Source organism: Tyto alba, unplaced genomic scaffold, assembly GCF_018691265.1.
Source record: "Tyto alba isolate M040663 unplaced genomic scaffold, T.alba_DEE_v4.0 Super-Scaffold_7, whole genome shotgun sequence".
Taxonomy (NCBI): Eukaryota; Metazoa; Chordata; class Aves; order Strigiformes; family Tytonidae; genus Tyto; species Tyto alba.
Genome location: NW_024881328.1, coordinates 8,781,667 through 8,809,268, shown reverse-complemented (window position 1 = coordinate 8,809,268; position 27,602 = coordinate 8,781,667). Strand labels below are relative to the sequence as shown.

Below are 27,602 nucleotides of genomic sequence, written 5' to 3'. Positions count from 1 at the left end.
GTATGATGAAGTTTCTAAGAAAAAAGAGCCAGACAGAGAAGCCAGCACAAGGGTCAGATTGCTTCTTTCTGGTTTAGGATATTTAATATTCAAAGAGACACTGTAAAACAGTGACTTTGCCTCTCTCTCTCTCTGCTACTTTCTAATTAAAGCACAGATAAATGTTTTCATAGATGTAAGGACCCTGAAGTTGGGAAAGACAATTTAGCCTTTTGTATCTCATCTTTAACACTTCATTTATTACTAAGTATCATCTATTTTTGAATGACCCGGGTGCTTCTGCAACAACAGCCTTCCCAGCTGCTGGAGGCAATTGCAGAGATTCATCACACCGGTGACAGAAAGTGCCTCCGCGCTAGTGGCAGTACATTGTGCTGCCATCTGCAAGACCCCAGCTCAAGAGCAACCTCAGGATTCCTCCTCCTCCATAAAAACAAGGTACATAGTGCAGATGTTAGGTGCTGGGTTTCTGAACGTGCTGACCACGCTCCTTTTCAGAGGGCTCCCTGCTAGCTGATTAATGGGGCAGCATTAATTATCAGCTGTGGTGCTGACCACAGAGCCAGGATGGTGGCCTGAGACTGAGCACCCTGGCAGCACTGAGAGCCAGGAGAGGTAAATGCAGCTCCCGGGAGAGGTGCAGAAAAAGCACAATTTCCTACAATCATGGACTGCCACTCTAACTGTGCATTTTCAGCTTCTTACAAAAAAAGATGAAGATTTGGCTTTCTATTTTCAACTTCATTTCACTTAGCTGAACAAAGAATCATCAGGCCAGGGTGTGGTCTCCTCTTTCTTCTGACCAGAAACTAGTACCCACATTAAAAGTCTAACTTTGAGCAGAAGAGCAAAAAACTCAAATTACATACAAAACATCCTGGAGTTTGGAAAAGCAGAGAATATGGTCAGACTTTCTACTGATTTTAACACAATTTCAATCAAGACCTTTTCTGCACTTCAACACATCCATCTCCATGTGAACGTTCCAGTTCGGCAGCACGTGATGAGAAGAGACAGAGATCTTTTCAAACCTGATTACTTTAGAAGTTTGATTTCAATATGGGAGAAAGACTGGTTTGCACTGGCTGTGGATTTGTAAGAAGCTGTTATGTATATCTAAACACACTGCATTTAAGAAAGTTGTAACAAGCAAAAGTGACTCAGTTTGGAGCAATAATGGGATATCTTACTGACGCTGCGATTTTTTTTCCACCTTTCCTTTTTACTTCTTCCACTCTTTATTTTAAAAACTTGCAGTCTCTACCGTTTTATAGCAAAAACTGTTTGTAAAGCAAGAATTGTGCTGATCGCATCAGAACTCATTAATATAACTTGTTTTTCCATTATTAGCACCATCTGAGCCTGTTGAAAGCCTTAACCAGGGCTTTAATTTTTCCACAGAGAGCTTTAAATTAATTAGTGGTTTACATGCTAACAAAGAATCTGATACATTCATAAATCAATCTAATGCAGAAGGATTACCAGAGGGTGGAAACCTATTCAGTGGGGACCTCACATTCACTTAACATGGTGGGTTTTTAACAAAAGGGTGCAGGTGCGGAATAGACGGGTACCAGGAAGAGCCCATGATAATCACTTTGCATCACTTAAAGACGCAGCAGGACACATGGTAAATCAGAGCCTAGGGCCCACCCTAAGTGAAACCCATGTAAATATAAAAGGCAGTATCATCCCACTTTAACCTTCACAGATAAATTGCCAGAGTGGTACAATTCCTTTTGTGTAGGTTACAGGCCACTGAACTAATGAAAAATAGAGTAGAATTAAACTACCGGGATGCAGAAGTAGAAACTAACAAAACTGTGTAACTTTATATATAAATATATGTATTGAATAAATTTAAAAATTATTTTTTCTGGGTAATTATTAAATGAATCCAAGTTATTAAAACATAATGTAATTGTATATATTTTTGGTTCATTCTAGGTTTTTAATCTAGGTTCCTGCTAACACAACACTAACTCTGCTATGCAACTGTAGCAGCACTTTTCTCCTGTTTTTCCTAACCTGGCACTATTCACTGTTAATAAAATTTTACAGAAATGAACACTTTACCTGGTCCTTTGTCCTAAAGGTCCAAAGTCATGGACTTTAAGTTTAAAAACAAAACAAAACAAAACAAAAAAAAACCCAAACAAACAAACAAACAAAAAAAAAAAAAAAAAACAACCCAGAACTTTGATGACTAAAGCAGTTTTCAGTCTTTACTCTTGTTTTGAAATAAACCTGTGATCTGTTTTGAAAGCTGCTCATTTCAGTAATGGAATCTCTGTCACCACAGACACCTGCACAGTCTCCATCAAACGCAGTAAAAACTGTACACATACGAAGCAATGATCATCTTTTTCTTCACAAAAAGATAAAATATCCTTGATGAGTCAGAAGAAACATGGCTAAGAAAATTGCGAACATGCACATTAAGAAATTAAAAGCCATAAGTGATGGGAAGAGCCAATAAGAAATTAAAAGCCATAAGTGATGGGAAGAGCCAAACAGCAATCTAGGCTCAGTGCTGCTAAAACTTTCAGTCGGTGGATGGGCAGTAAGTAATTGTGCATTTCGATAATGAATAATCAATATTTGCTGATGGTGGTTCATAAAATAAAGAAACCTGAGCAGTTGTCAGGTACTCAGTCAGAATTTATTCAGTTCTCCTAATTCAAGTACTTTATAAATACATACTCACTCAATTCTATATATGAGGTATCAGATTTTCCATACAACCATATGGAAAAAACATATTACAGGTCATTTGTATATTTTTGGTGGTAAACATTTATCTTGAAATGAAGTATCTTCATTCAATCTTCTATATTACCTTCCAGTAATTAGCTACTTCTGATAATAAATCAGTCATGAAAAAATGTAACTCTGGGATATAATAAAACCACATTTCTTACGGGGAGCACTGTGGGGCAGACACACTGGTATCGCATATACTACGTACTGCCTGATCTTCAACCTCAGCTGAAGTCTCCACAGAAAAACATCTCCTCATAAACACGTATTTCATCATCACTCACCATATGTTATTTATATAGATATACAAACCCATTTTTTTGAGCAAAGATACCACAGAGTAAGTAGTTTCTACAGCTCATGCTTCATATTTATTTGTCGTTGTTGATTTTATGTACATGTCCACCGTGCTGCAGCGGTTCCTGTGAGACACTGGGCAAACCTGAGCACCAGGCGCATCTCCTGCCCATCACTTCCAAAGACCACACGCAAAAAGGCAACTGCTGGGTGCAGGTTACAAGTGCTAACTGACAACTCCCCATGCAAGGAAGCAAATCCTAAATAGCACATTCTCCCCTTGATTTGTTCTGGGAAGGCAATAGGGAAGAATATTCACAGCTTTCTCACACTGTGATCAAAATAGATGTCAAATGGGAAGCAGGAAAGACAATGCAAACCCATCGCACTCTAGCACACCAGTGTCAGGGCAGCACACACAGGGACAGGGCACACACTCCCTTGCCCACTGACTCAACTCACCCTAAAAATGGGGGTGGCTTGACAAAACGTGGTCACCTCTTACCCTCATGACCTATCTGTGGCTGCAAAACCCAAATAAAATGTATTTTTTTAAAAAGAAACAAGAAACGCTGAGGTGCCATCCTGCAGAAGGCTTGCACGATGCTTTGCAGCTCCCCAGAGGCAGGGCAGCAGCGTGGCAGCACAGCTCCTCATTCTGCTCTGCCCCGCTTCATGCCTCGCAGAAGAAATGCCCTCCACAACACCGAGCGAGGTACTGAAGGGTGGCATTAAAGGTGGCGCGTGCTGTCACCTGCGCTCTTCCCAAATGAAGGGGTTAGTTCACCAAAAACCTTCATGCCAATCTAACTAGCACAACAAACAAAAAAGAAAATTGGAGTAAGTAAAGGCCATAGCTAATTAGTGATTAAATAAAGCTGTGGCCTGTTGCTGGCAGGGGGGCTGACGAGGCTGCCAGCCCTTTTATCCAGAGTCACAGCCGGTGACAGCAGAGCAAAACCCCTCGGGCGCCCTGAGGCTGGCTGGTACCACTGCCCAGCATCCTCACCGCCTGCCCCAGAGGACTCCAGGCTGTCTCTGGGGGGATGTCCATCACACCAAAAAGAGCTGCACACGGGATTCGGTACCATGTGGGCACGCTGCTGCCTGTCAGCACTTCTCCAGAGGAAGCTTTGCCATTTGCCAAAGGCTTGCTTGCTCAGAACCCCGTGCCGAAATTTCGCTGTGAATCTTTGTGAAGCATTTCCCCCCAAACTGTTATGTGCTGCAGGCTCCTTGCTGCACACCCAGAACGCAGCCTACACAAGTTACTTCATCCTCAGCCTCCCCTGTGTTCAAATACTCTATCTCCTGGACCCTTACTGCTCCCATACTGCTCCCAGCCAAGCAGGTTCATTAATGTTAATTAATGACTGCTGTGTTTCATATTAAAATCACCAGTTCTGAGCTCTGAGACACAAAGAAGTTTCCATACATCAACAGCTTCAAAGTAATTGTCTCTACAGGCACACTCGTCCTTGGCTGTAGTTGCAGGATAATTGTGGAAATTAGCCCTCAGGGAAGAGGGGAAAAACTACCTAGTATTTACCTTGGGGGAAGATTGCGTCCCCAGAGAGCTACCTATCAGCTCCCTAATGGGTTACAACACTCTGCCTCTCAACAAATTATACAAAATTACACTCTGGTTAGAAGCACTATGTGATTAATCCCACGAGCCCATAGTAAAAGGCACAAGAAGTGTCTGACCCTCATGAGATGAGACCACAAGGTGGGTGCATATACCAAAAGCCTTACCAGCTCTAGAAGGTTAATCAATATTGCTCATTTTGTTAAGTCCTGGATTATCTCACTAAGTATATTTTACACTCAATATGTTATATTATTTCTATGCCTCCAAGGGAAAGCCAGTTTCAAAAAATTAAATGAAACATTTCAAATAAACAGCTCTTCCCAGATTTTGTAATTTGTTTACACTGAAGACTAAAATGCAATTGCAAATCCAATGCCCGATCTTTGCCATTCTTCCTCAGGCAAAATTCCTCCTGGACGCAGCAGGAGTTTTATCTCAGTCACACACTCTTGGATTGCGGCTTAACCTGATAAAAGTTTGTTTCTCGGTTCCTCCAGGATTTCTGCCCCAATATATACAAACGATTACCCAGTAGCCAGCCTTCCCAACTGCTTAAACCCCCTCTCAAAGTCTGCTGGCGGCCACGCTGCAGACCCAGGGGCAGTGTTGGGACGGGAGAGGGCAGCGGCTCGCGTGGCCCAGCTGGGCACGCAGCGGCAGCTCGGCAATATTTCCCTGAGCAAACCCCACTCATCAGCTCCTCTTCTACACAAGACATTCAGAGCCCAAAAGCCCCTGTCCCAGCACAGCCCCCCGCAAGGCACCCCCAGCTCTGCTGGAGCCATGTGTGGCCACAGTGAGAGCTGCAGATTCACAGCAGGTTTCTCCTACCTGCCACTTGGGTCCCTCCAAATCTCATTTCATTGTATTAATCACCAATAATGATTTATAAGATGCACTTACTGGAGGCAGGTGAGATTTTAAGGACCCTGCATCACACAGCTAATGGAGCGTCTGCTCCCCAGAGACCCTCTACAGCTTCTCTCCACTAAGTAAAACAAACTTGGGGCCAAATTCTTTCACAGCCAACTATGCAACTCACTCAAATCAGTAGCAGTTTCCCGAGTATGTTCAAGGACACTGGTTTGGGTTTTAAGGTTTTTGAACAGGTCTGCTTTATCCCATGGAAGCCTAAGACAGTTTATCTGAAGACAGGGACAAACAAAGTCCTTAACAGATGGGAAGAGTTCCTTAGATATTAAGTAATTAAGCACACTCAGCACATGTTGGCTCCCAAAGAAAATTGTTTTGAAGAGATAAGGCACTCTATAAATTGAGATATGTGGTTAACCAAAAATCTGCCATTTCAACTTTTGCTCACAAGCCTAATCTCATAAATTGCTACATGAAAAATGAAGATATAAGAAGCATTACATGATTTACAAAATTATCAGATTGAGGGGGTATTTTAAGGTGCCATGCTTGTATTCTTCCATTTTTCTGCTGCTGGCTAAGATTTAACAGAAAAGTAAATCTACTGTAATTTGATCTGGAATTGCCTTTCTGTGCTTGCCTTGCTTCCAATTCAAGTAAGCACCATCAGCAGGGAAAAGGAAACAGCTTTTCTCTACCACGGCTTTTCCAAGGAAGCCAAGATAGAGCTTCGAGTTTCCTCAGATTTATGAATACATCGTTGGCAACCCATCATTGTGTCCAACACAGCCTTAATGCTCCGGTGACCATCTTCAGCAAGACAAAACGCACCTAGGGCCTGAAGCAGTAAGACAAGAATTGCAAAGCAGCGAGTTGCCGCAGCTTACCATTGCTCCTTCACTTTTACTTTGTGCAACTTCTCGCTGCAGCCGAGCCACAGACAGCTTCTCCCTATGGAAAGAAAAGCGTGTGAATAGCAGTTCACTTTTCACTGGCGGAGGGAACGCACCGCTTCCCCGTCGGGGTGGCATTCCTGCACATCGCTCGGGTAACCCTCCCAGCAGATCATGCTCTCCTCACCACGTTTCTCTGCAATATATAGCGGCTGCGTTGTTGTTTCATTTTGTGGCAGTCTGACAGAACTGTCAATAAATCAACTGAATCTAAGTATCATTTGCTCCATTCAAACAACAAAGTAGCTCATCACACGATGGTGATATGGAAACAGACTGTGTAAATCAGATTGTGTTATTTATTTTCCTGTGGCTTTGCACATCAGCTTTATTCCTCACTTTGTTAACACAGGCTAGAAGGCTGTTAGATCATCAATAACTGTATCTATAAAAATGAAATTTTAAAAATCTTTTCTATTCTTAAACATACTGTGCTGCATTTTGCAACTACTGAATTACTAGATTTATTTTTTTTTAATTAACCTTTTTTCATATAAAACCCTCACCCAAATGTTTGGCTCGACTCAAGTAACAATTAATTTGCTTAATTAAGAATTTGGCAATCACAACATACTTTCACTTAAAAAGTTCCAAGAAAGGAATGAAAGTAAGGTTTTAGTATACCTGGAAAAGGAAAGAGATTTTCGGAGTGTATGGACTGGGAAAACATAGTATGTACCAAGTATGTGATCTGCTAAACCTAGACAGTGGAAGGTGGTGCAGGAACCGACCACTGCAGGAGGGCTACAGGAAGAGAGGAATTTGCTCTGGAAGCTCATCAAAGCAGAAAATACTTTACAGAACAAGTGGGAATTAAGCAATTTACTATAATTTTTAAAGGATTTAAGAAAAACAAAGACACTTTTTCAAGTAGGCTATTTTTAAAGAGGAGTATCTATTTTTGAAAGAAAAGCACCCTGCAGAAACGTCAATTGATCAGCACATGAAAAATTGATCAGTACACAAAGAAACATAAAATTTGCAGATGAGTACATTATTTACAAAAGATGAACAGCCTTGGAAACTCCCAGCAAAAGGATTTTCAAATCAGAATATATCCATTATCAAGTTTGAAATTTTCCATTTACTCGTGTTTTGCCCAGAAATTCTGTTTGCTGTAATTGGAAAGAAAGACCTGAACCATCCCAGTGCAGCATCCTGGCACTTACCGGATATATTTAAAATCTCTGCCCCAGTGACTACTCCGAATAACGTAAATGTCAGAGGGCCAGTGGCTCGGGCCTGCCGAGGCACGGCCGTGGGCTCGCAGCGACGCTGTGTGAGAGCCGCAGCACCGGCCTCGTGCTGCCTGAGAAAGGCTCCAGCCACGAGTCCACTGGCCATGCCACCCGGTTTTCCTGAGACATTCTGAGTTCAGGAAAAAAAACCTTCCTGCTGTGCACTGCAGTGAAGCGCACAAAGTCTTGAAAATGCAGAGACACATCTCCCAGCTCTCACACGGCAGAGAAGAGCAGGGCCTGGAGACTCCCAGCCCCTCAAAAAACCTGCCAAGGTGCCCAGCCAGGGGTGAGCGTGGACCCGGCAGCCGATGATCCCCCCAAGCTCTGTAGCAGCTACTGTCATTGACTGGGTGACTCTCAACCAGGATGAAAAACTAAATAGTCTACATTTTAATCCTGACCTTGCAATAAAGTAGCCTTTAAACCATTTCTCAGGAACCTTTTCAGCTGAGGAAGATCTGCGCGTACCGGCGTAATTACTGCAGGCATGACAACATTTGGGTCACTCAGCCACAACTCAACGTATGCTCGGGTCACTAAACCAGTCCCCCCTCTCCTTTTCAGCAGAAGGCATCGTATTTAAGTCTTCCCATCACCTGTACCCACATGCATGCTGCACCCCCACAACACGCCCCACACAGCCAGCTGGTAGCACCCTGCAAGCGTGGTTATCAGATTAATACTACGCATTGATAATACTGTGATTTGTAAACGTATACAATGTTGAAACCACTGAATATTGTCAAATCCTAAGGACAATTCAGCCACAGCCCAGTGGAAGTTGCATTTGATTTACTGCACCATGATAACAAGATTGTCTTTAGTGCATCTGAAAGATTACTGACAATTGAGAAGTGGCATTAGTACAGCATTGTTAGCCTTAACACAAGTATCCTTAAAACAGCTTCTAAAAGACATGTACTGCCCTCCCTCTTCCTTGCTTGGATACTATCACAGGCGAATGACAAAGTTGGTTAATCCTATTTTAAGGATTTAGTTCATCTGCTGGAAATAGCCCACTGCATTTTTGCATGCGCTTCAGTGCCCTAATATGTTTCAGAGGAAAAAGTAAGCATACCCTTTGAGGGGGTTTTCACTTTTTAATTGCAAAACAAGTGCCTAAAGATATTCTATGTGAAAAGATGCAGGGGAAAAAAATAAACAAACAAAAAAAATCCCACAAACCACTCCTCCATATACTTCCTGCCAGTGGTCTGCAGAGATTTATTTAGTTATTCCTCCTACATGAGGAACACTCCTACTTTCCTCTCCCTGTGTTACCTCCAACATGGAATCAGTTCCACATTTCTGGAATTCTGGAATTTTACCAGAGTAAATTCCATTTGAGCTCCATCTGCAAAGACAGCTCCTCCTAATAAGGCCAGGTCTTCCCTCTCTGGGTGAGAGAGGTTCAGGAAGGGCTTCCTTAAAAATTTTTCCAGCAAAGAAGTGTACAGACTGGCATTCTTGTATTGTGTTTATAATATTCCTGCCACTTTACAATAGCAAAAAACGAAAAAGAAACTCAATTATCGTGTTTGAGAGGAAAACTGCAACAGGGGATACAGAAGAGCCATCTGTTCCAACAGTGTCTAAAAATAAGTCAACTTTGAGGCAAGCGAACTGTGCTCCCACTTCAAACAGGTCCCAGCACATCTCCTCCCTCCCGGGGGCATTCCCGGGGTGAAGGAGCCGCGCGCTCGCAGCCAGACCTCCACAGATGGGTTCCTTCATCTAGGCAGGACGCACGGCAGAGGCTCAGTGTGCCTCTGGACCAGAGTCATCCCCAAGATCATTCCAGGGAGCTTCAGCTGTGATGCACTTGGCCCATCGCCCACAGGGAGCCGTTTCCCACCACTTCTGAACACACGCATGCCAGTATAATGGGCGAGAAATGTCATCAAAATCCTGTTATGAGCCAACAGCATTTAACACCAATTTGCAGTGTTGAAAGTTTTCATGTAAGATACACGACAAGAGAGAACAAGGACCTTTACATCTAAGCAAACCCAAATAAACCTGCTGGTTACTACTCACCATCTCAGGCAGTTTTGATTAAGACAGTACCTTCAGTGACTATTCTCAGCCCTCATTTTTTTAACGTGGTGTTACAATTGGATAAGCTTTTTATTATGACTGAACTGCAAAAATAATAAGCTTTTAGCTGCCTTAGCCTTTCAGATGTTTCAAATGCAAAGAACATTTGACATGCAGCTTCAAAGTTAATCTTATTTTTTTAATCTTTGCTTTTAAATAGGAAAAATCAGTAGCATTACTTTGTTGCTATACAGTTTTCTTTATTTTAAATCAAGCATGTTTCATCCCTATAGCATGATTAATTAACAAAGTTAATTAGCAACTACAGCCAACCTGCAAGAAAACAAAATCTTCTCTGAGGATTTAAAAAATTAAAACATGCTCATTGAGAAGTTCTCATGTTCGCTTTTGAAAAACCACCAAATGATAAAAGGTTTACAAAAACTCTCTTTGAAAGCACAGTTTGTGCTCTTAAGTTCGAATATTTGCATTGTAAGTGGCAAAATTCCCAGCCAGGGACTTTGCAAAGAGATAATTAAAGGAACCAAACAAGGATTCAATTATATCCTTTCCAGATGGAACCAAGCACACAAGTAGTCACTGTGTGGATGGAAGAAAGATACATTTCATGTCTCAATATCACTAGTAGATATTGCAGTAGCTTGTTCTAAAAAACAACAGTTTGAGGAAAGCCCATTTAGTCCAAGAAAAACATAAATGTGCTAAATAATCCTGCAAATTCTGAGCTCTCCTTAAACTAAAATTTCTCCTTCGTTCTCCCTTCCCATCAGTTCAACTCATTCAACTACCAGACAAAAAACCCTGTATCATATGACAGCGCCAGCTAACACACCCAGCTCAGGGCTTCACCACAAAATTGTGCTACTTGAACTTCTCCCAATCCACAGGGATAAAGGTAGGGAAGTCAATGCAATCACAAGCTCCCACCTACCACATATTTTTGAACAAATGACAATACTATTCCTGATATGGTAACAGCTATCCTCAGATCAAACAACACAATAAACGCTACACCCTATGTGTGAAAGACTCACTTTTTCTTAGTTACCCTTCTTTATTTTGCTATTTTACATCAATACAATGAAACAGAAACTCTAGCAGTGAACTTCAGCTTCCCAAACTTGGAAATAGTATTTTCCATTTTTATTCTGAAAACTCAGATTCAGATATTCTTAGACACAGGGCTTTGCTTCTCCATCTAACAGAAAGGTATTATTTAAAATATTTTCTGGATGAAGTTATGAAATAAAGATTCCCTTAAAATATGCTAAATTATATCCATTTGCCAAGATCTCAGCCACACAGAATCAGGATATATTTTCAGTGGTAAATAGTAATTTTACAGTTTTAATGAAGAACACTATCAAAACTCCAAAAGAAGGAAAATGTCTTAGTAACATCATCCAAAACTTAAGTTAATGCTCCAGTGAATGTTAATCCCCATGATCAACTGGGAAGACAAGGCCTCTATCAAACCCTGACATCGTCCTTTCCTGTCCTGATCACACACAGCAGCCCCACGACCTGCCAGTATGCACTGACAGGTCTTGCATCGTCAACATTGACATGTGAAGATTTCAAACTTTTCCTACTTCCTAAGTAAATTATTACTTTCCTACACAAGGAATAAATGTGGACAAAACTTAATAGGTACGACAGCTCCCAAGTTTCTCTTTTGTTTCTTTACTCACCTTTTTCCATGAATGGGAATGTTTTCTTCATGTTTCATCCTTTCTTGGAAACATTCACTCCAAAGTGATTTCATTTAGAAGTGGTCAGTTCTGCACCATAAAGCGAAGCCCAGCTTTTCCTTTCGTTTTATAATTTACGCTATTTGTAAAGCCAGAAAATCACCACTCGATCCACTGAAAAAGTCAAGCTTTGAAAATACTTTTAACATTTTTTTTTTTTAATTTTTGGTGACTGTCCAATCAGAGTGGCCAAGCTGTATGCCAACGAGTCCCTTCTGTGCCTTCTGCAGGCTATTTTGGAGCAGAGAAATTCAAACCAAGTTTCTCGCTCTATGCTACCGCTGTGAGATCCAGAAGGTGAACAAATACTTTGTTCATGCATGGAAAAAGCAAACAGAAAAATGAGAGAAACTCAGAACCTGAATTCGTGAGGCATCCCTAATGACTGTGCCTTGGAACCACTCCTTATTTATCATCTACCAAAATTATTTCCCTTTAACTTTTTTCCCCCTGTATCATCACTTGTAGCCACAACATTGCTTTTCAAATGAACCAGGAAAAAACACCACTAAAATCCATAAAACATGGATTAAACACAGCGTGGTGCTAACAACTGACCTAGGGGCAGGGCGCTAGTCTGTGCAGAGACACAAGCCCGGCTTCCTTCAGCTCCTGGTTTTCCAGGGCTGCTTCCCATCTGAATGCTGACCCAGCCTGACCCCGTCGAGTCTATGAGATCTGACAAGGGAACAGCCGAGGGTGGAACGGCTGCAGTGAACTAATGCGCCTCTTTCAGCTCCTATTGCGATCGCAGTGGTTGGTGATGCTGCAACCTTCCTTCCTGCCGAAGATCACGTACCGCGAAGGCGCTTGGTGCTTCATAAACGTCAGCGTCGTGTGCACTTTGAAACTAGTCTTTTAGAGTCGCAACGGTTTAACTAGATCTGGCAATAAAAGAGTCAGCTTGCGAAGAAATATTCACTGCAAATTTAAAGCTGAGCAAAGTACAAGCTTTATTTAATTATTTTTACAATAATTGTAAAGACCGTAGTTACAATAACAGAAGTACTAATGCTGTCAAGCAGAAGCAGAATAGATAGGATGAGCCACCAGCAAGGCACAGGCTCCTATTTATTGCTAATTTATTTGTAATAAAAGATAAGCATACAGAAAACATAATTTACATTAAGCTTCTCTTCTACAAGACGTGATACTGCCAAATCCAGACAAGCAAAGCAGGTAGCAACTTTTTAAACTGCATTTTCTTTGGGTGACACTAACAGTAAGGAAAAAAAAAATTCACCATCAGAATTATAACTATAATCTAAAATAAATATCAGCAATCCCCAGGGGCTCCTCACTAATTTCCAGTGGACTTAAACGTATATGAAATCTGAAGCAGAAGTTCAAAGAAGACCATGTAGTTCTTTTCCAGAAGCATCCAAACAAGACAGCAAATATAAAAGAAACGCAATGGAAAAAACACAGGGCTGTGTCATATACGCTGGTCAGAAGGGAAGAGGCAAAGAGAGGAATATAGTGGGGGCAGAGCCCACAAAAGCAAAAATGTTGCCTTTGGCTAAGAAAGAGCGGCAAAGCCATGGCAAAGAAATTAGAAAAGGAAAGGTTATCAGGAGTCCATGGCAGATTATCACAGGACAATTTTCATGACAAATTACTCTCCTGGCACATGCACAGCAGCCGAGGTCGTCTGGGCTCCTGAGCACAGTAACTCTCCTGTCCGAAGCACGCGCACGGGGACGGACGGCAATGCGCTTCCAACAGAAGCATCTTCTCTCACATTAGCAACCTTTATTACTTCATTGACATTTATTGTTTCAACACTGAAATTATGCGTGCAAGACTGCACACTTTTAGATTCACTGGTATTTCAGACAACATTTCAAATATATCTACTTCTTAATGTTGGGGTGCCTCCTTCCACTATTAGTGCTGATTCCACAACACAGCCCGCCTCTCAAATTCTGTATATATTTGGGCCAACAGTACCAGACATAGTTAGGGAGGTCTAGATCCAAAGTTCAAAATGTTGGGGTTTTTTCCGCTTGAGCTTTGAGATGGTTTTTAACCTTGGCAATGTAGAAGAGCATAGCAAGTGAAAAGCAAAAGCATTTTAAATTGAGACCTTTAGATAACATTCATTAGTAACTGTTAAGTAATTAGAATGACAATAAATAGAGCCACTAACCCCTCTTTCTGTTCCTTGACAAGACGCGGAGATAGAACCAACCATCACAATTAATGCAGTTTCTTGATTAAGAAAAATACAGGTAAAAAAGGCGATTCCTTCCCCAAGACACCCACATTCAGTCGAGGGATAAAAGATTAATGTCTGTATAACACAATGCCAAATCATCGGGATAACTGTGAATTATGTTAAGCAATCATTTTACAAATCTCCTGGAACATCTCACTTATGACCATTATTCATGAGAGAATGTATTCAGTTGCAATTTTTTTTTTCAGATCTATTCCTCTGAAGCCTTTCTTTTGGCCTGAGATTCCAGGTGGAAGAAGAAAATATGTGGGGAAAAAAAAAAAAAAAAGCTGACTTTTTAAATGAAATACAATAACAGAGGGAAAAAACAAACAAACAAACAAACAAACAAAAACCAAACCATTTTCCTAATAATTTCTAAAGTCTGCAGACAGTAGTGATAGTTACAGATTTATTTTAAAAATCAGCCCAAACTCGAAACAGTAAGAAGCAGCAGGCAAGAGAGTTACACTTGGCTATTACTTTAATGCAACATCACGTACGAAAGATCAAACACCAAAGTGCCAAGAAACACCAAGTGAACAGCACTACAGTACTAAACTCTGAAATATATCTAAAGTACAGGTTTTCACATCATAAATCAAATAGTCCATGCATTATGCAAACCTTCTATTTATCGAAAAGCATAGTTAAGGTTTTGGCAGGACCAAATTCTGTGCAGATTTGCACCCTGTTTAAGCGTTTTGATTCAATATATCCCATAAGCTACTAAAATGCACTACTACAAATAAATGAGCAAAGGATCTGTCGCACAGCATTTGTTATTATTAAGTGGTACATTAACCATAAACCTTATTGTCTCTGTTCTGCAATCCACACCATAAAATACATAGCAAAAGCAATTTGACAAATTCACACTGTTGTAGTTTGGAATTTCTTGACATAAGTGACTCATTTATCAATTTTAATGTTACAATAACAGTAATATTTGTATTTAATGCTGTATTATTTCTGCCAATAAGTTGCAATCCAAGACGCATACAGTGGGAATTCGTATGATTAGGCAAGATGCCAAGTTCTCAAAGACTTGTATCATCATGGAAAACCTCAGTGTTCAAACAGGAAAAAAAGAAGAAAAGGACTAATAGAAGGCAGTTTGGAATATTAATTCAACAAAAGAAACTTTAAATTATAGGCAGCTGTTGCACACAGACCCCATCCTTTACTACAAGGATGACTGCTTGCTCTTCAGATGCTGCTTTAAAATGTCTTACACAAATGGCAGCATCTGTTTATTGAAAGCCCTAAAATGCTCTAAAATAGTACCGAATTTCTTTCTGAGAATTCTTTCACAGTACAAGGCCTATAGTTTGCACTTTTCTAATTAAAACAAAATAGCAATGTTTATCTTCATTTTGACAGCATTCTCAGAGACACTGCATCATTCTCATGATCTTCTTCAGTACAGGTCATTGTGGAAACCAAATTTTACACTACCACATTTCCCTTCTGGTACACTACTACTTCACCTGATCCTCCCTTAGGGTAGTACATGGCCCAGGGTCTCCACTTCTTTAAATGGGACAATAAGATAGATTGCTAAAATCCTCACAGTTAAGCTTGATAGTGCAGCTGGGTTCAAAGTGGATAATGAAAGAGGCACAGGGTCATTGTTACATGACAGTTTGGCCCACGGGGGAAAGACAATAATTTAAGCCACCATCTTTTATTCCTTCTTATTTCCAACACGCCTAAGTGTCACTTCTCATTTCACATGCCCACAAGATGGGTTTTCTGGTCCCAATCACCAAATACACCTGCTATCATTGCTGGAAGTACCGAAGCCGGTGACATTTGGCTGTCCAGCGGAGCTGACATGGGCCTGGCAATGCATCACTCACCAACACGAGAACGATGCTGCTACAGCAGATGCCACTTTCAAAAGAGTCAGATTTTGATTTCTGTGACTCAGTGAAATTGAAATCAACAGCAGAGATCCGAATACAGCCACTCTCTCTCCACCGCCATCAAAAGTTTATTTTTTTAGTGCACGTTCTAGAAAGAAGAGATAGAGCAAGGACTAGAGAGAAACCACTATGTGTAAGGGTACTTTTTACACCTTGCCTTTCTTCAGCCCATCATTCAGCACTTCTACTCTACTCTAGGTTTAAAACCAACCTACTGTTGTAGGCTGTGCACTGCATTACCGTTATGGAAAGCTGTGTCTTTCAGCTTCTGTGTAAGTTCTTACTCGGTGTTGAGACTAGATGGATTCTCAGTTCTTGTGTTTCTGGTCAGTATATTCTCTATGGTTTGAAGTACTAGATCCTTACAGCATACAGATTTATAATATTTTTATTGTATTGTTTACTTATGCTAGCTTTGGTTTTTTGTTTTTTTGTTTTTTTTTTTTTTTTAAATAAACATTTGGAATCCAGAAAATATCTCCTGATATATGAAGAATTCTCTGTATTGTGACCCAAACAGAATTACCTGTGAATCCTGAACCCATTCAGCCATTTCTAGCAAAACTGAATTATTTTTTTCACTAAGCCTGGACTTCAGAAGACCCTGAAAAATTAAAAACAAAGGAAGAAACAAGCAAACAAGGCTTTCTATTTGCAAGGACTTGGAAGTTGAGCTAACAAATCCCCCAATCACTGGTTGCTCGTATATATTTTTTTCTCCAGAGATTTGTCACATGGAGATGATGTGCTGTGGAAGTTCTTTTGAAAGGATATGCATTTCCCTGAAGGTTTTTTAATGAGAATTTATTGCTCATGAAAGATTCAGGATTGGCAGCACTTCAGTCTTCAGTTAACGATCTTTGTTTATTAACATAAAATGCATCACACTTAACAGGAGTGTAACTTTCCCAACCAACGCATCAAAGCTCGAAAGAATTCTCACTCTTTCAGTCTTATCCCCTGAGGCTGTCTGAGAGGGTGCTAGCTGAAATTTATATGTTGTCCTCTGTAAAAATGAAGTCAGAACCCTTGTTTCACATAAGGCCAAAAATCATGGAAACATTTTTTCACAACCAAAATTACTCAGACATAAACTAACAGCAAGAAATGGCAGCAGACTGATATGACTTCCCACAGTGCCTATTCCTTCCATGCAAAACTTCTACTGGTAGTTGAAGGTCTTTGCTTAGTCCTAATACTAATTGTCCTTAAATTCTGTGGGTAACACTCATGCAAAGTGCTGATTCTGCGTCCTGTGAGTAAATTACCACCTTTGAAACTCGATGAATTTGCAAGAGAGTGAGGAAGGCTATAGACAACTGGGTCTGTAAACCAGCAATCCCAGAAACACACCACTAAGCCATCTCTTGAATTTCTATGGAAATAAAAAGGCAGAAGTGCATTTCTTCAGGAACAAAAAAAAAAAAGGAGCAAATGCACAACTGAAGAAAAATGGGGTGTAAGGCACAAAAAACAGATACGTTGTTTTGGACAGTAAGCCCAACACGATTTGGACACCAAGCTCAATCAAACTCCTAGATCCCTCTGCTTTCTTCATAACTAGTTTTCCGTCAGCTCTGCCCAAGTGATACATCCAGCTCTCGTTTGTTTGTGAGAATGTTTAGAAAGATTTTTTTCTGTGTTCTCTACAAAGCTTTTTGGTTTTGCTCTTACAATTCAAAGAACACATCTGATTTTGCTTCATTACTGGTTGACCTTTTACCTCTTGTTTCCCACTCCTTTGTTCCCAGATCATCACAACACATTCCTGGTATTCTTTGTAACCTCTTTTTTGGGGGATGCTACACAGTGTGATGTGTTTTTATCCATCCAGAAAGCCCAGAAGCACAAGGACTTCTGTCCTTCCTAACAGGCTGCACTTCCTATGTCTTTTCTCTCTCTGAGCAACATTTATTGTGCACTCTGTAACCTTCCAGTTGTCACTCATGTCCTGCTCTAATTAAACCTTAAAATACTTTGGAAAAATCATTCTTTTTTTTGTGGACAGGGAACAAAATCAAAGAGATTTTATTCTGTTTCACTCACCAGACTTCTCTCTCTCTCAGTAATTTTTCTTTACACAATTGTTCAATACTTAAATACTCTGGCACAAATTGCTAGCAAATCTAAAATGACCTTCCACTCAAAGCAAAAATACATAAGAGAATCAAAGTTGTTCTGAAAGAGTTCTTTACTGCTTAAATTGTTTTTTTTTTTTGTTGTTGTTGTTTCTTGTAATTTCATTTTGCACTCCCAAGAATAAGAATACTATTTTATTAAGAACCAGAAATACTGCTCAGTCAGGTGGACACGTTTCTGATGGGGATTGTCTCCATTTTAAGACCAGAGGTAGCTGAAACTTGGATCAGGCTCCTGGAGCAGCATTTTGTGCTGTAACCTATCTTTGCTTTCCTCTACCAACTCACCTGAGAGATGAGAGAATTTCTTCTCACATCATTTTATGGGAAATCAAATAAACTGAAAAATGAAATGCCATATATACCTTTGGGTACAGCAGAAGAACAGCAGCACCAATTTCCATGTGTATTACCTGGGCACCAGGATTATAGACCAGTAACACTGAGTACTTTGTACTCAGGAAAGCATCAGAATGGATCAAAGTATATGCCAAACTAGTCTATCATTCATATATATATATACATATAAACATAGATGCTCTCTATACAAGGGAAAATATCCACATATAAGCCACATAGTGCCTGCATTTGTACTTCTAAATTTCCTCTTTGTGATACAGTGTGTAGAAAACACACACAGGAGGCTTCAGGTGCCCAACAAGAAAAGGTAGCAAAGGGAATGGAGTTAAAAACTAAATGAATGCACATGAGACATTTTTTTTTTAAATACACTTTGAAGCAACAACCAATATGAGGGGAAAAAAAGGCTACTAAAATCATAGCAATATGGCTTGAAGCATACAATGAAATAATTTACCAATATTGAGCATATATGCCGAAATACATGCAATATTTGCCATATTTACAACATTGCTGTGAAATCAGCTATTTGGTTTTACATCTGCATATCTATGATCTCTATTATTAAAAGCATTAGTGCATCTCTTCAATGATTTCAATTTACACTGTATTATTGAAGAAAAAAATTAAACCAATTACAAAAATAACTTCAGACATCCATCCATTTTTTGTAATTTTGAAAGTATTAAGTCTGTGTCATAGTTAAAGGACATTTGAGACAAATTTTGCCAAGATCACCTTCTGTAAAATTATCCACTTTTGGTAAAAATGTAAAATGGATGATTTGTACTTTAAGAGCAACAGGTCATTTAATTATGTGCAACAGTTGGTTCTTGGGCCACCTGCAAACAGCCACCGGCACGAACACCTCACTCATGACACGTGCTTGGCATCAGTACAGATCCTGGGCGCACCTTCGAATAGGACTCCCAGCAAGTGACAGATAAAATAAATTGAATAATTATTTCCTGAGAGCGTTCATCAAATGTATACATAAAATACATTTCGGATGTACCAATAAGCAATAATTGCCACTTAGTTTTCACATTCAGGAATGTGATCTTGTTTAATGACTGCAAAGATTTGGAGAGAGAATGTAATTCAGACTTTCCTATAAATCTATTTGAACTTCAGTAACCTGTTAGTTTTGTGAAGAGAAAAGGTAATAGTAGGATTTTTTTCTTTTTTTTTTTTCAGTGATACCGTAACAAATTTCCTTGGAAAAAAGTTATAAACTGCTGGGCTTCCCTCAGTCCTCCCCCAGGTTAGGCAACATGCTTCAGTATGTCTTAAACAAAATAATGTTCTCTAAACTGCATCTCACTATGCCAGAAGAAAAAAACCAGCATGTTGAAAATCACTTTGAAGTATCCTTCAGTAACTCAACACATGAATTTATATTCAAGCAGCCTTACAGCAATAAAATCAGTTCCATGCTAATGATAAAATTGTTTCTTCTATCATTCTGTCTATAGAAGAAGACTAGATAAAGTCAAAGGCAATGGCCTCTGGCTGATTTTGTGTTTTGACAAATTAGATGATTAACTAGAACCTCAAACTCGAGCTTTGTTGGCTCAGTAGACCTAAAAGAGGAGATGAAAAGACTTGCTTTTAAAAGGACACAGATCTGCAGGGACCCCAGCCCAGACTGAGAGAGCCGCTCAAAAAGCATTATTTGTACTGAACCAAACAGCTGGCTGGCATGCGCACAGGCTAATTTTAATATAGAAATTATAGTTGTCACTTTAAATAATGTCTGTAGCATATGGTAATATATGCAAAATACTTTCCAACACGTTGAAGTAGACATGGAAGAACTAAGTTATCAGTGACAGTTTTACCACATAATATACTAGTCTAACACTTAATAATATTGAAAATGAAATCCAGAGCACATCAGACATATTAGTGGAGCAATGACAGTATTTTTGTGTGTATTTATGAAGTCATTTAAATTCATATATAGTCAAATCACAACCTCAGTGGTTGCCTAGAAATGAAACAGAGAAGACTGAATAGCAGCAGGGGAACAAGATCCACCTGTGTTGCTCAAGTTGTTCTGTTGAACTTGGTTAAAAAAGTCACATGTAGTGACCTGAATTTGCTTCAGTACAGCACCTTTAAAACCTGCTCTCTGAATATTAATTGAAAAAATGTCAGATGAATCTTGGGTACTGTCTATCCTTTCAGCTAGTACAGCTCAACAAAGTAGGGCCAGAACTGTTACTTAAAACTTTTCCAATTATTTGTGATGTGACTGAAAATCCTATTATGAAAAAGTGCATTGCCATCATTTTACAAGTAAACACAATCTTAAAAAAACAGCTTTCTGTTTAAAACATGAATCAGGGAAGCAAACACCTTCAAGAAACCCCAGACAAACTAAACCCTCTTTGGGCATTTTAAATGATTTTCCCCAAAGACATCAGTCAGATATGCTTCATGAATGAGACAAATTCTCAAAGCTCAAATAAAATCAACTTCAATGGAAGTTCAAGTTTCGCAAACAAACAAGTGATTTAATCAATACAGGTGAATAAGGCTTAAGATGTGCAAGCATTCAGACATTTCCAAACATATTAAATGTATATTAAAAAAATACTTAAAATATTAACTATCTGAAGTATTAAAAGGGAAAAATTTTCAGCAGTTCAAATGTCAAACAAATACTTAGGCAAATCTGCATTTCTCCAGTTTCCACAACAAATAGCATGTTTTGAAACCAATTTGATGTTTGCAAAAAGCTCCTTGCCATTTTTCACAGCAGGAAGATTCCAGTATTGTATCTGGGTAATGAACTGTGCTCTGAAATGACTTGCTATAGTCATCACCACAGCCAGCTACATCACCTTTGGTAGGAACCAGAATAAAAAAAAAAATCACACACAGTGTTCACATAGCATCACCAGGAGTATTTACAGAATCATTTACAGAATCAGGAAAAAGTCCATTTCAAATCAAAATATTATTTCAAAACTTAATTCCCCAGTCCAAAGCTAGAACAAAAGAATAAATCCAGTAAAGGGCATTTGCCAATTCAGTAAGTGAAACTAACCTTGATTTTAAGTTACTTTGATATTAGAGATTATAAAACTAGAACCACACTTTTAGTACCCATGTTAATAGAGTAGGAAGAAAAACAGCCATATATAAAATTGGTGATAAACGTTGCAGATAAATCTCCTGTGACATTACATGGCCATGCCTTTAGCTTATGAAACATCAAAACAGCTGACAGAAAATACATACATGGGCATTTTGAATTTTTGCTGCTGAAACTTAAGGTACACAATTAGTTTAAATTCAAAGAATTGGAATGAGACTTCAATAAGCACCTACTTTAACATCCACCAGCAACAATTAGCAATTTTCTTAGAGAGAGCCAACAGAACTAAACTCAATACCCATGGTTCATTAGTAACATTGCAACAGTGGCTCTTAACAGTGTTTTACAAGAGTGTACAAAGAACTGAAAGTACTTTTATATACAGAACATATATGTTATTAATGGTCTAAGTTGCTATGCAGGTGTTCAGAGCTTTTCTGAACTCTGGGGATCAATATCTAAGAGATGTTTGCGTTCACTTTCCCTTCCGAAAATCCCCAAAGCAGAACAGAATAGCTTCTCCTTTTTCATCATGCTGCAAGAACAAGCATATTTTGATACGCTAAGATACTTTCACGTTGACATATTTTTCTTAACAGGATATTGTCTTGATTAGTTTCATCTATCATTTGGAGGTTCTCTAGAAGACAAGTTAAAGGATTTTTTTTTAGTGAAGCAGACAAAACCCATATGTTTTTATATTGTGTATTATTCCATACTATAAAACCAGTTACCTGCTCATTACTGCACATCCTGTAAAAAGTTTTCACAGTTGACACTGAAAGCTGTTATCATCTAATTTCACATGGAAATTAAATGCTAAAATTTTAGTCTGTACAAAATACCCACATATTCATCCCTTCGTTGAACACTGCTGGTGAGAATGCATGACCAAGACACAGCAGGCCTTGCTCTGCCCTGCTGCGGGCTCTGGCCATGGGGTAAGGCTTTGCACCGGCAGCTCTTCCACTGGCCCCTGTCTACGAAATTGTCACTCGGCACCAATGCAATATCCCAGGGTGTTAGATGATTATACAGCTACTTGCTAAATGAAAAAAATACTTTAGTTAGCATATTCATGCTTTTTTCGCAATCTCAGACGTAGGAAAAGATAAACTCTCAAGGTACATGAGGTCTATGAACAGTCCTATCACCTATTTCAGTAATCAACTATTTCCTCCAGTACTGTCCTGTGAAAACACTGTGAAGAACTTTACCTATTTATAGATAGTACTTCTGTATGCACCTATAAAAACTACAGCTTTACTTAAAAATACAAAGCTTTCAATCTCTCAGAATTGCAAGCAACAGATAGAGAAAACTATTTATTTTCTAGATAGGCACTGAATAATTTCCATTTCCCCCTATACACAGGCCTACAGAGATGTATTTTTTAAAAAACAATAATATCTTTTAGAGCATTCCCTGCAACAACATCAAATCAACTTTCCTGACTTGAGGAAAATGTTTCTAAGTAAACGTACACAAATATCTCATAGCGTTGAAGGTATTAAGGAAGAAAAGTATTAAGACACTAGAAAATTATGCCCATCGTGCCAAGCAGCACTTTAATACTTAGGCAGCCAGATGGCTGGTTTCAGTCAGCCCATTTCCACTGACATGTATTTAATCAGCCAAGTTACCTCGGACAAATAACTAGCCCAGATTTTTAAGGGAAATACAATGATGGAGCGCAATAGCTAGAGCTGGAGATCGGCAGGGTTTAGAAATTACTTCAGGCTGGGGTTCGCCGGCCCGTGGCAGGCCGGAGGCGGCAGGCCTCAGCCCCGCTCCCGGGGCCAGCGGGACGATCCGGGCACCTGCTGAAGGGCCAGCAGCTCAGCGGGACCTGCGGGACATTCCTGGGGGACATTCCTGGGGGACATTCCTGGGGGACATTCCTGGGGGACATTCCTGGGGGACATTCCCGTGGCCTCAGCCTCAATCCTCCTGCTGGGCTCTTAATGGCCACCCCGACACTCTGCTGCCTCCTGAAAGCCTGCGACCCTGGGAGCTAGAGCACCAGTAGCCTCAGACACATAAAACCTCTTTTGCTAGTGCCTAGCTGGTCTGCCACAAATCAGACAGGCAGAGTATTACTAGAGAGGAAGGGGAAGAAAATGTTCTCGCTGCCACAAAGCAAAATGCCTCTCTGACACTTCGGACTTCTAGTTTATTTATCTCCTCTTCAGTAGAGGCCTCCAGCCACCATCACACTCTGGCTGGAGTTTTTAATTTTTATGTTATAAATCTGGTCCTTCCTCAATGGTCAGAAGATTTTCCCAGGAGTTCACTGGACAACCATCAAATGTCCACACTGAAGGGCAGAGCCATGCTTTCACCTATTTCACTGTACCCCATAATGCCCATCCTCTCTACACCTATATTTTATTACCTTCACATCCTCTCTTTCTCTAGTTCTCCAAAGCACACTGCTTTTTCACTAGCATTTCTACATTGCTGAAGCCAACCAGCTTTCACCAATTCTAATATATATGTTTTGCGGATGGTTCTCCCAAGCAAACTTGGTTTGACCCTGAAGTCAATGATTATGGTCAAAGCCATTTAGTAGTGTCTGCATATTGTCCCTTGATATCACGTAAGAGGACAAACCTGAGGAGCAAGAGCTGACATTAAAATCTCTGAAGAGGTAAGAGTGCAGAGGCTGTCAGGGAACACGGCAACAGCAGCTGGATCCATAACTACAGAGAGCAGACAGAGCCCCTTCCATTATATAGACAGAGAGACTGAGAAAAGGTGTCATAAATTCACACAAATTGCTCAAATATTACAATCTGAGTACTCAAATCCTTACTTCTGCTTCAGCGATCTATGGGAAATGTGCAGTTTGAGCTGGTAATACAACCACATGCTAATGACTCCCAGAACGAGCCCCAACTTCGAAATGGTGTGCCCTGAAGCCTCATTGCATAGTGAAATGAAGACATTATGCATGCCAACCTCAAAAAATAATCTCATTCTCAATGCTTGTTTTTACACAACATACTGCCATAGTATTTACTGCCCTTTTTATGCTCTTCTATGCACAAGAGGCACACAAAATTGTTTTTATTTTAAACCAGTGAAAGTTTGAGAGCTTTTCTGACAGGGATTTTTTTTCATTTAATTTTTAAAAGGAATTAAAAATCTAGATCACAACATTCAACAAGAAGCAACGGTGAAAGTCAGTGCCAGGCTTGCTTATTCTCAGAAATAAAGTTGAACAGTTTCAGGACCTTGTCTTTTGAGCGTAGATTGCATTCTAGCATATCAGATGCTGCAGTAATGGGATTTTGTAAATCTGAAATGCATTCATATTATGTACATAAAGAAATCTCTTGATGTTTTACTTAGTTTAATGCTCCTTTTCATCATATGTACCCACCCATGCCCCCCTGCTTTCAACAGCTAATAACCAATACATCTGATGAAAATTAATTGTCTTGACAGCTTGCATAAAAACTATAAACATCCAAAGGAAAAATGCTGTGGCAGCATTTTCTTTCTCTGTAGGACAGTAGCTATGGAAACTATCTTTAGAGGCCAACTGGCCTTCATCCCAGTACAACACACAAAAAAAAAAAAATCAAAATGCTACTTTCATTGGGTTAGTCAGTGGCACCAGTCTTAATTATCAACCTCTACAACGTTGCCTGACACATGTTAGCTAGAGCAAAACATTCATTGATTTTGTTGGGAGCAAAACTCATATGACATTATAGTACTATTACAGACAGATAATACAGAGCCTTATCAATTGTGCTCAGATTGATAATTATTAAGATAACCTGTTACAAAGAACATATAAAACATATAAAACTAGACACACATCTAAAATATAGGTGTGCAAATTATCAATTTTCTTAAGAGAAAATATTTTGTTATTACTATAGAAATAATTAAGTCTTATTCTCAGGTAAATATTTGTGGCCAAAGAAGAAATATCTAATCTTATTTAACCGTCACATTTCACTAACTGAAACTCCTATCCATTTGGAAGGGTTTTATCCCATACAGCTAGCCTGAACAAAAGCTGTGATTTCTAATACAGTCTGACAAAATCATTTTTCATGAATTCTGAGAGATTATGAAGGATTTTTCCCTCAAAAAGTAAGACACAAATGAGCCAGAGGTTGACTACTGCAAACGCATGTTGCCAATCACAGAAGAGTTCCTGTAGAACGTCAATCACAAGTCATTAATGAGGCGCTCAAACTTCTGAAGAAATCTCTTTCATCCAGAATGGTATTCAAAAATGAGTGAAAAATTTCAGCCATTAAGAAACCTGCCTATAAGAAAGAAAGCTGGGGTATACCTATACATCAAGAATACATACATTTCCATTTACAGAGGTTGGTATTTCACTCAACCATACAACTGTAGCACTCCAATACCCTTCTCCTGTTTTTCTGGAAAACTTCATCTGCCCACACCAGCAATTCTTACTTAAAATGCTTATGGGAACTACCCAGGCAGCACAGAATTATGCGGATCAGGTTTATGTTCCATCAAGAGCCAAATTCTCCCCAGTCTCACATGACACTAGCTGGGTGTGGGTCTACGAGGAGCTATGGAAATGCAGCATCTTGAAGGATCTGGCTTGAAACATTGGTACTTTAAAGTGCACTACAAAACACAAACATGAGTGTATGATTCACAGGCTAACACACCAAAAGAGGCACTGGACTGGCTGTTAGTGTGTTATTCAGGTAACCACTGAGCATCCACAAATCAATTATGGTTGCATTCAAAAAAGTCTATGCCTACTGGCAGAAGGTAACTAAAAAACAAGGCATGTGCCTAAAATACAGGATATCTATGAAACTTTAAAATCTAATTTAGCTCACAGATTGAAATCACTGTTATTCATGGATAACTAGATCTCCATCCCCCTGCTTCTGCAGAAAAGTTATGTTTCATCTCCTCCTTACTTCAAGATGATCTGCTTGTAAGAGCTTAGACACAAGCAGGCAGGCTGGATTCACAGCAGGCCTGTGTTGATGTAGCTTCATTTTGCCCGCTGGAGATACACTTCCCTAAGCCAACTACTACACTGGCCAACTCATTTTAAATTGAAGCCAAGCATGCTATTTTCAGGCCATTAAACCAGTAGGGATTATTATAAACATCAAGCAGGTCACAATCACATTCTCTGCTGCCTTTTCTCTCATTCACAACTAACGATCAAATTATGACCCCTGCACTTCCCTTGTCAGGGTGGTACAGCCATCCCTTTGGGGTGGACAGTGAGAGCTGCCACAGTTTCCCAGGGGCAGCCCTGGGGAAAGCCCACACAGTATTTTCTGGCCACACCACCGTCTCCCTGTAACCTTAGTCACAATCTCCACCAATCTTTCAGGTGCTATATGGTTTTCCACTGATTAAAGCTTCTTTCTCTTACTAGAGGAAATAAGATCTTTGAGCTATATTTATTAAAATCTAGCAATTAACGTCCATTCCTTCTTTTTCATAAATTAGCAATGTGTCGAGCAGTTTCCGCTATAAAGCAGCGGACGCAGTCTCTCAGAAATATGTATTTAGTTGCACTGCATATTAGACAGTCAAAGAAATAAATTAAGACCTTCAATGCAGCCTTAATCCACATTGTTTCACTGGTTGACTGCTCATCTCACCATATGGGATATGGGAAAGGAGCTTTCACACTTCCTACCCAGACCTCACTGGTGGGATATTTTGTAATATCACTGTAACAAAACAAAAGGAGGCAAGTTATCTGAAGACAGAAAGAAATTCACTACTGATCCAAATGGAAAGAGGGCACAGACACCCCGCTGTAGATCTGTGATTTCATCCTGTCATCTAGGAACTCCGCATCTGAAATACTGATTAGGGGGACTGGAAGGAAGGGGGCTATGCCATACTTCCATCCCCTCGGTGCCATCAATAAATCCATGCTGGACGGGACCTATAGGTTATATTGTAGATATAACAATAGTTCTCATTAATTTACCTGTTACCTTTACACGGATTTATCAGTGTAAGATTGCAGCGAAACACACCAGAACTATTTATTATGTGTCTCACACTGAGGTTTGATCCAGCTGCTACTAAACAAGCCAGGTTATGTTTCAACTAACTTGGATCTGACTCAAAAATATGTGGTCCATGCTGCCATCATAAAAAAGAGGAGATTAACAGAACTGAAACGACGGACAATAGGTTTTATATGCCATAAGCCTGACTTCTTTTCCCATGTTAATCTCATAAGAGACACCCATGACTGAAAACCTTGTCTTGCTTACCATCCTCAAGACTATCACGGCTACACCACTGTCGAGTGAAGATGTTAAGGATATTAATCCAGACT

The 27,602-nt window shown here is 39.7% G+C and overlaps 1 protein-coding gene across 2 annotated transcripts in view; it reads right to left on the bottom strand.

Annotated features, from left to right (window-relative positions):
* NCKAP5 (NCK associated protein 5) overlaps positions 1 to 27,602 on the bottom strand; it is a 250,857-nt gene that overhangs the window by 216,361 nt on the left and 6,894 nt on the right. For both annotated transcript variants that reach the window (XM_042784066.1, XM_042784067.1), the window contains exon 2: positions 6,409 to 6,472. In XM_042784066.1, coding sequence (XP_042640000.1) covers positions 6,409 to 6,411 — 3 coding nt within the window. In that variant the 5' untranslated portion in view covers positions 6,412 to 6,472. The remainder of the gene's footprint in view (positions 1 to 6,408; positions 6,473 to 27,602) is intronic.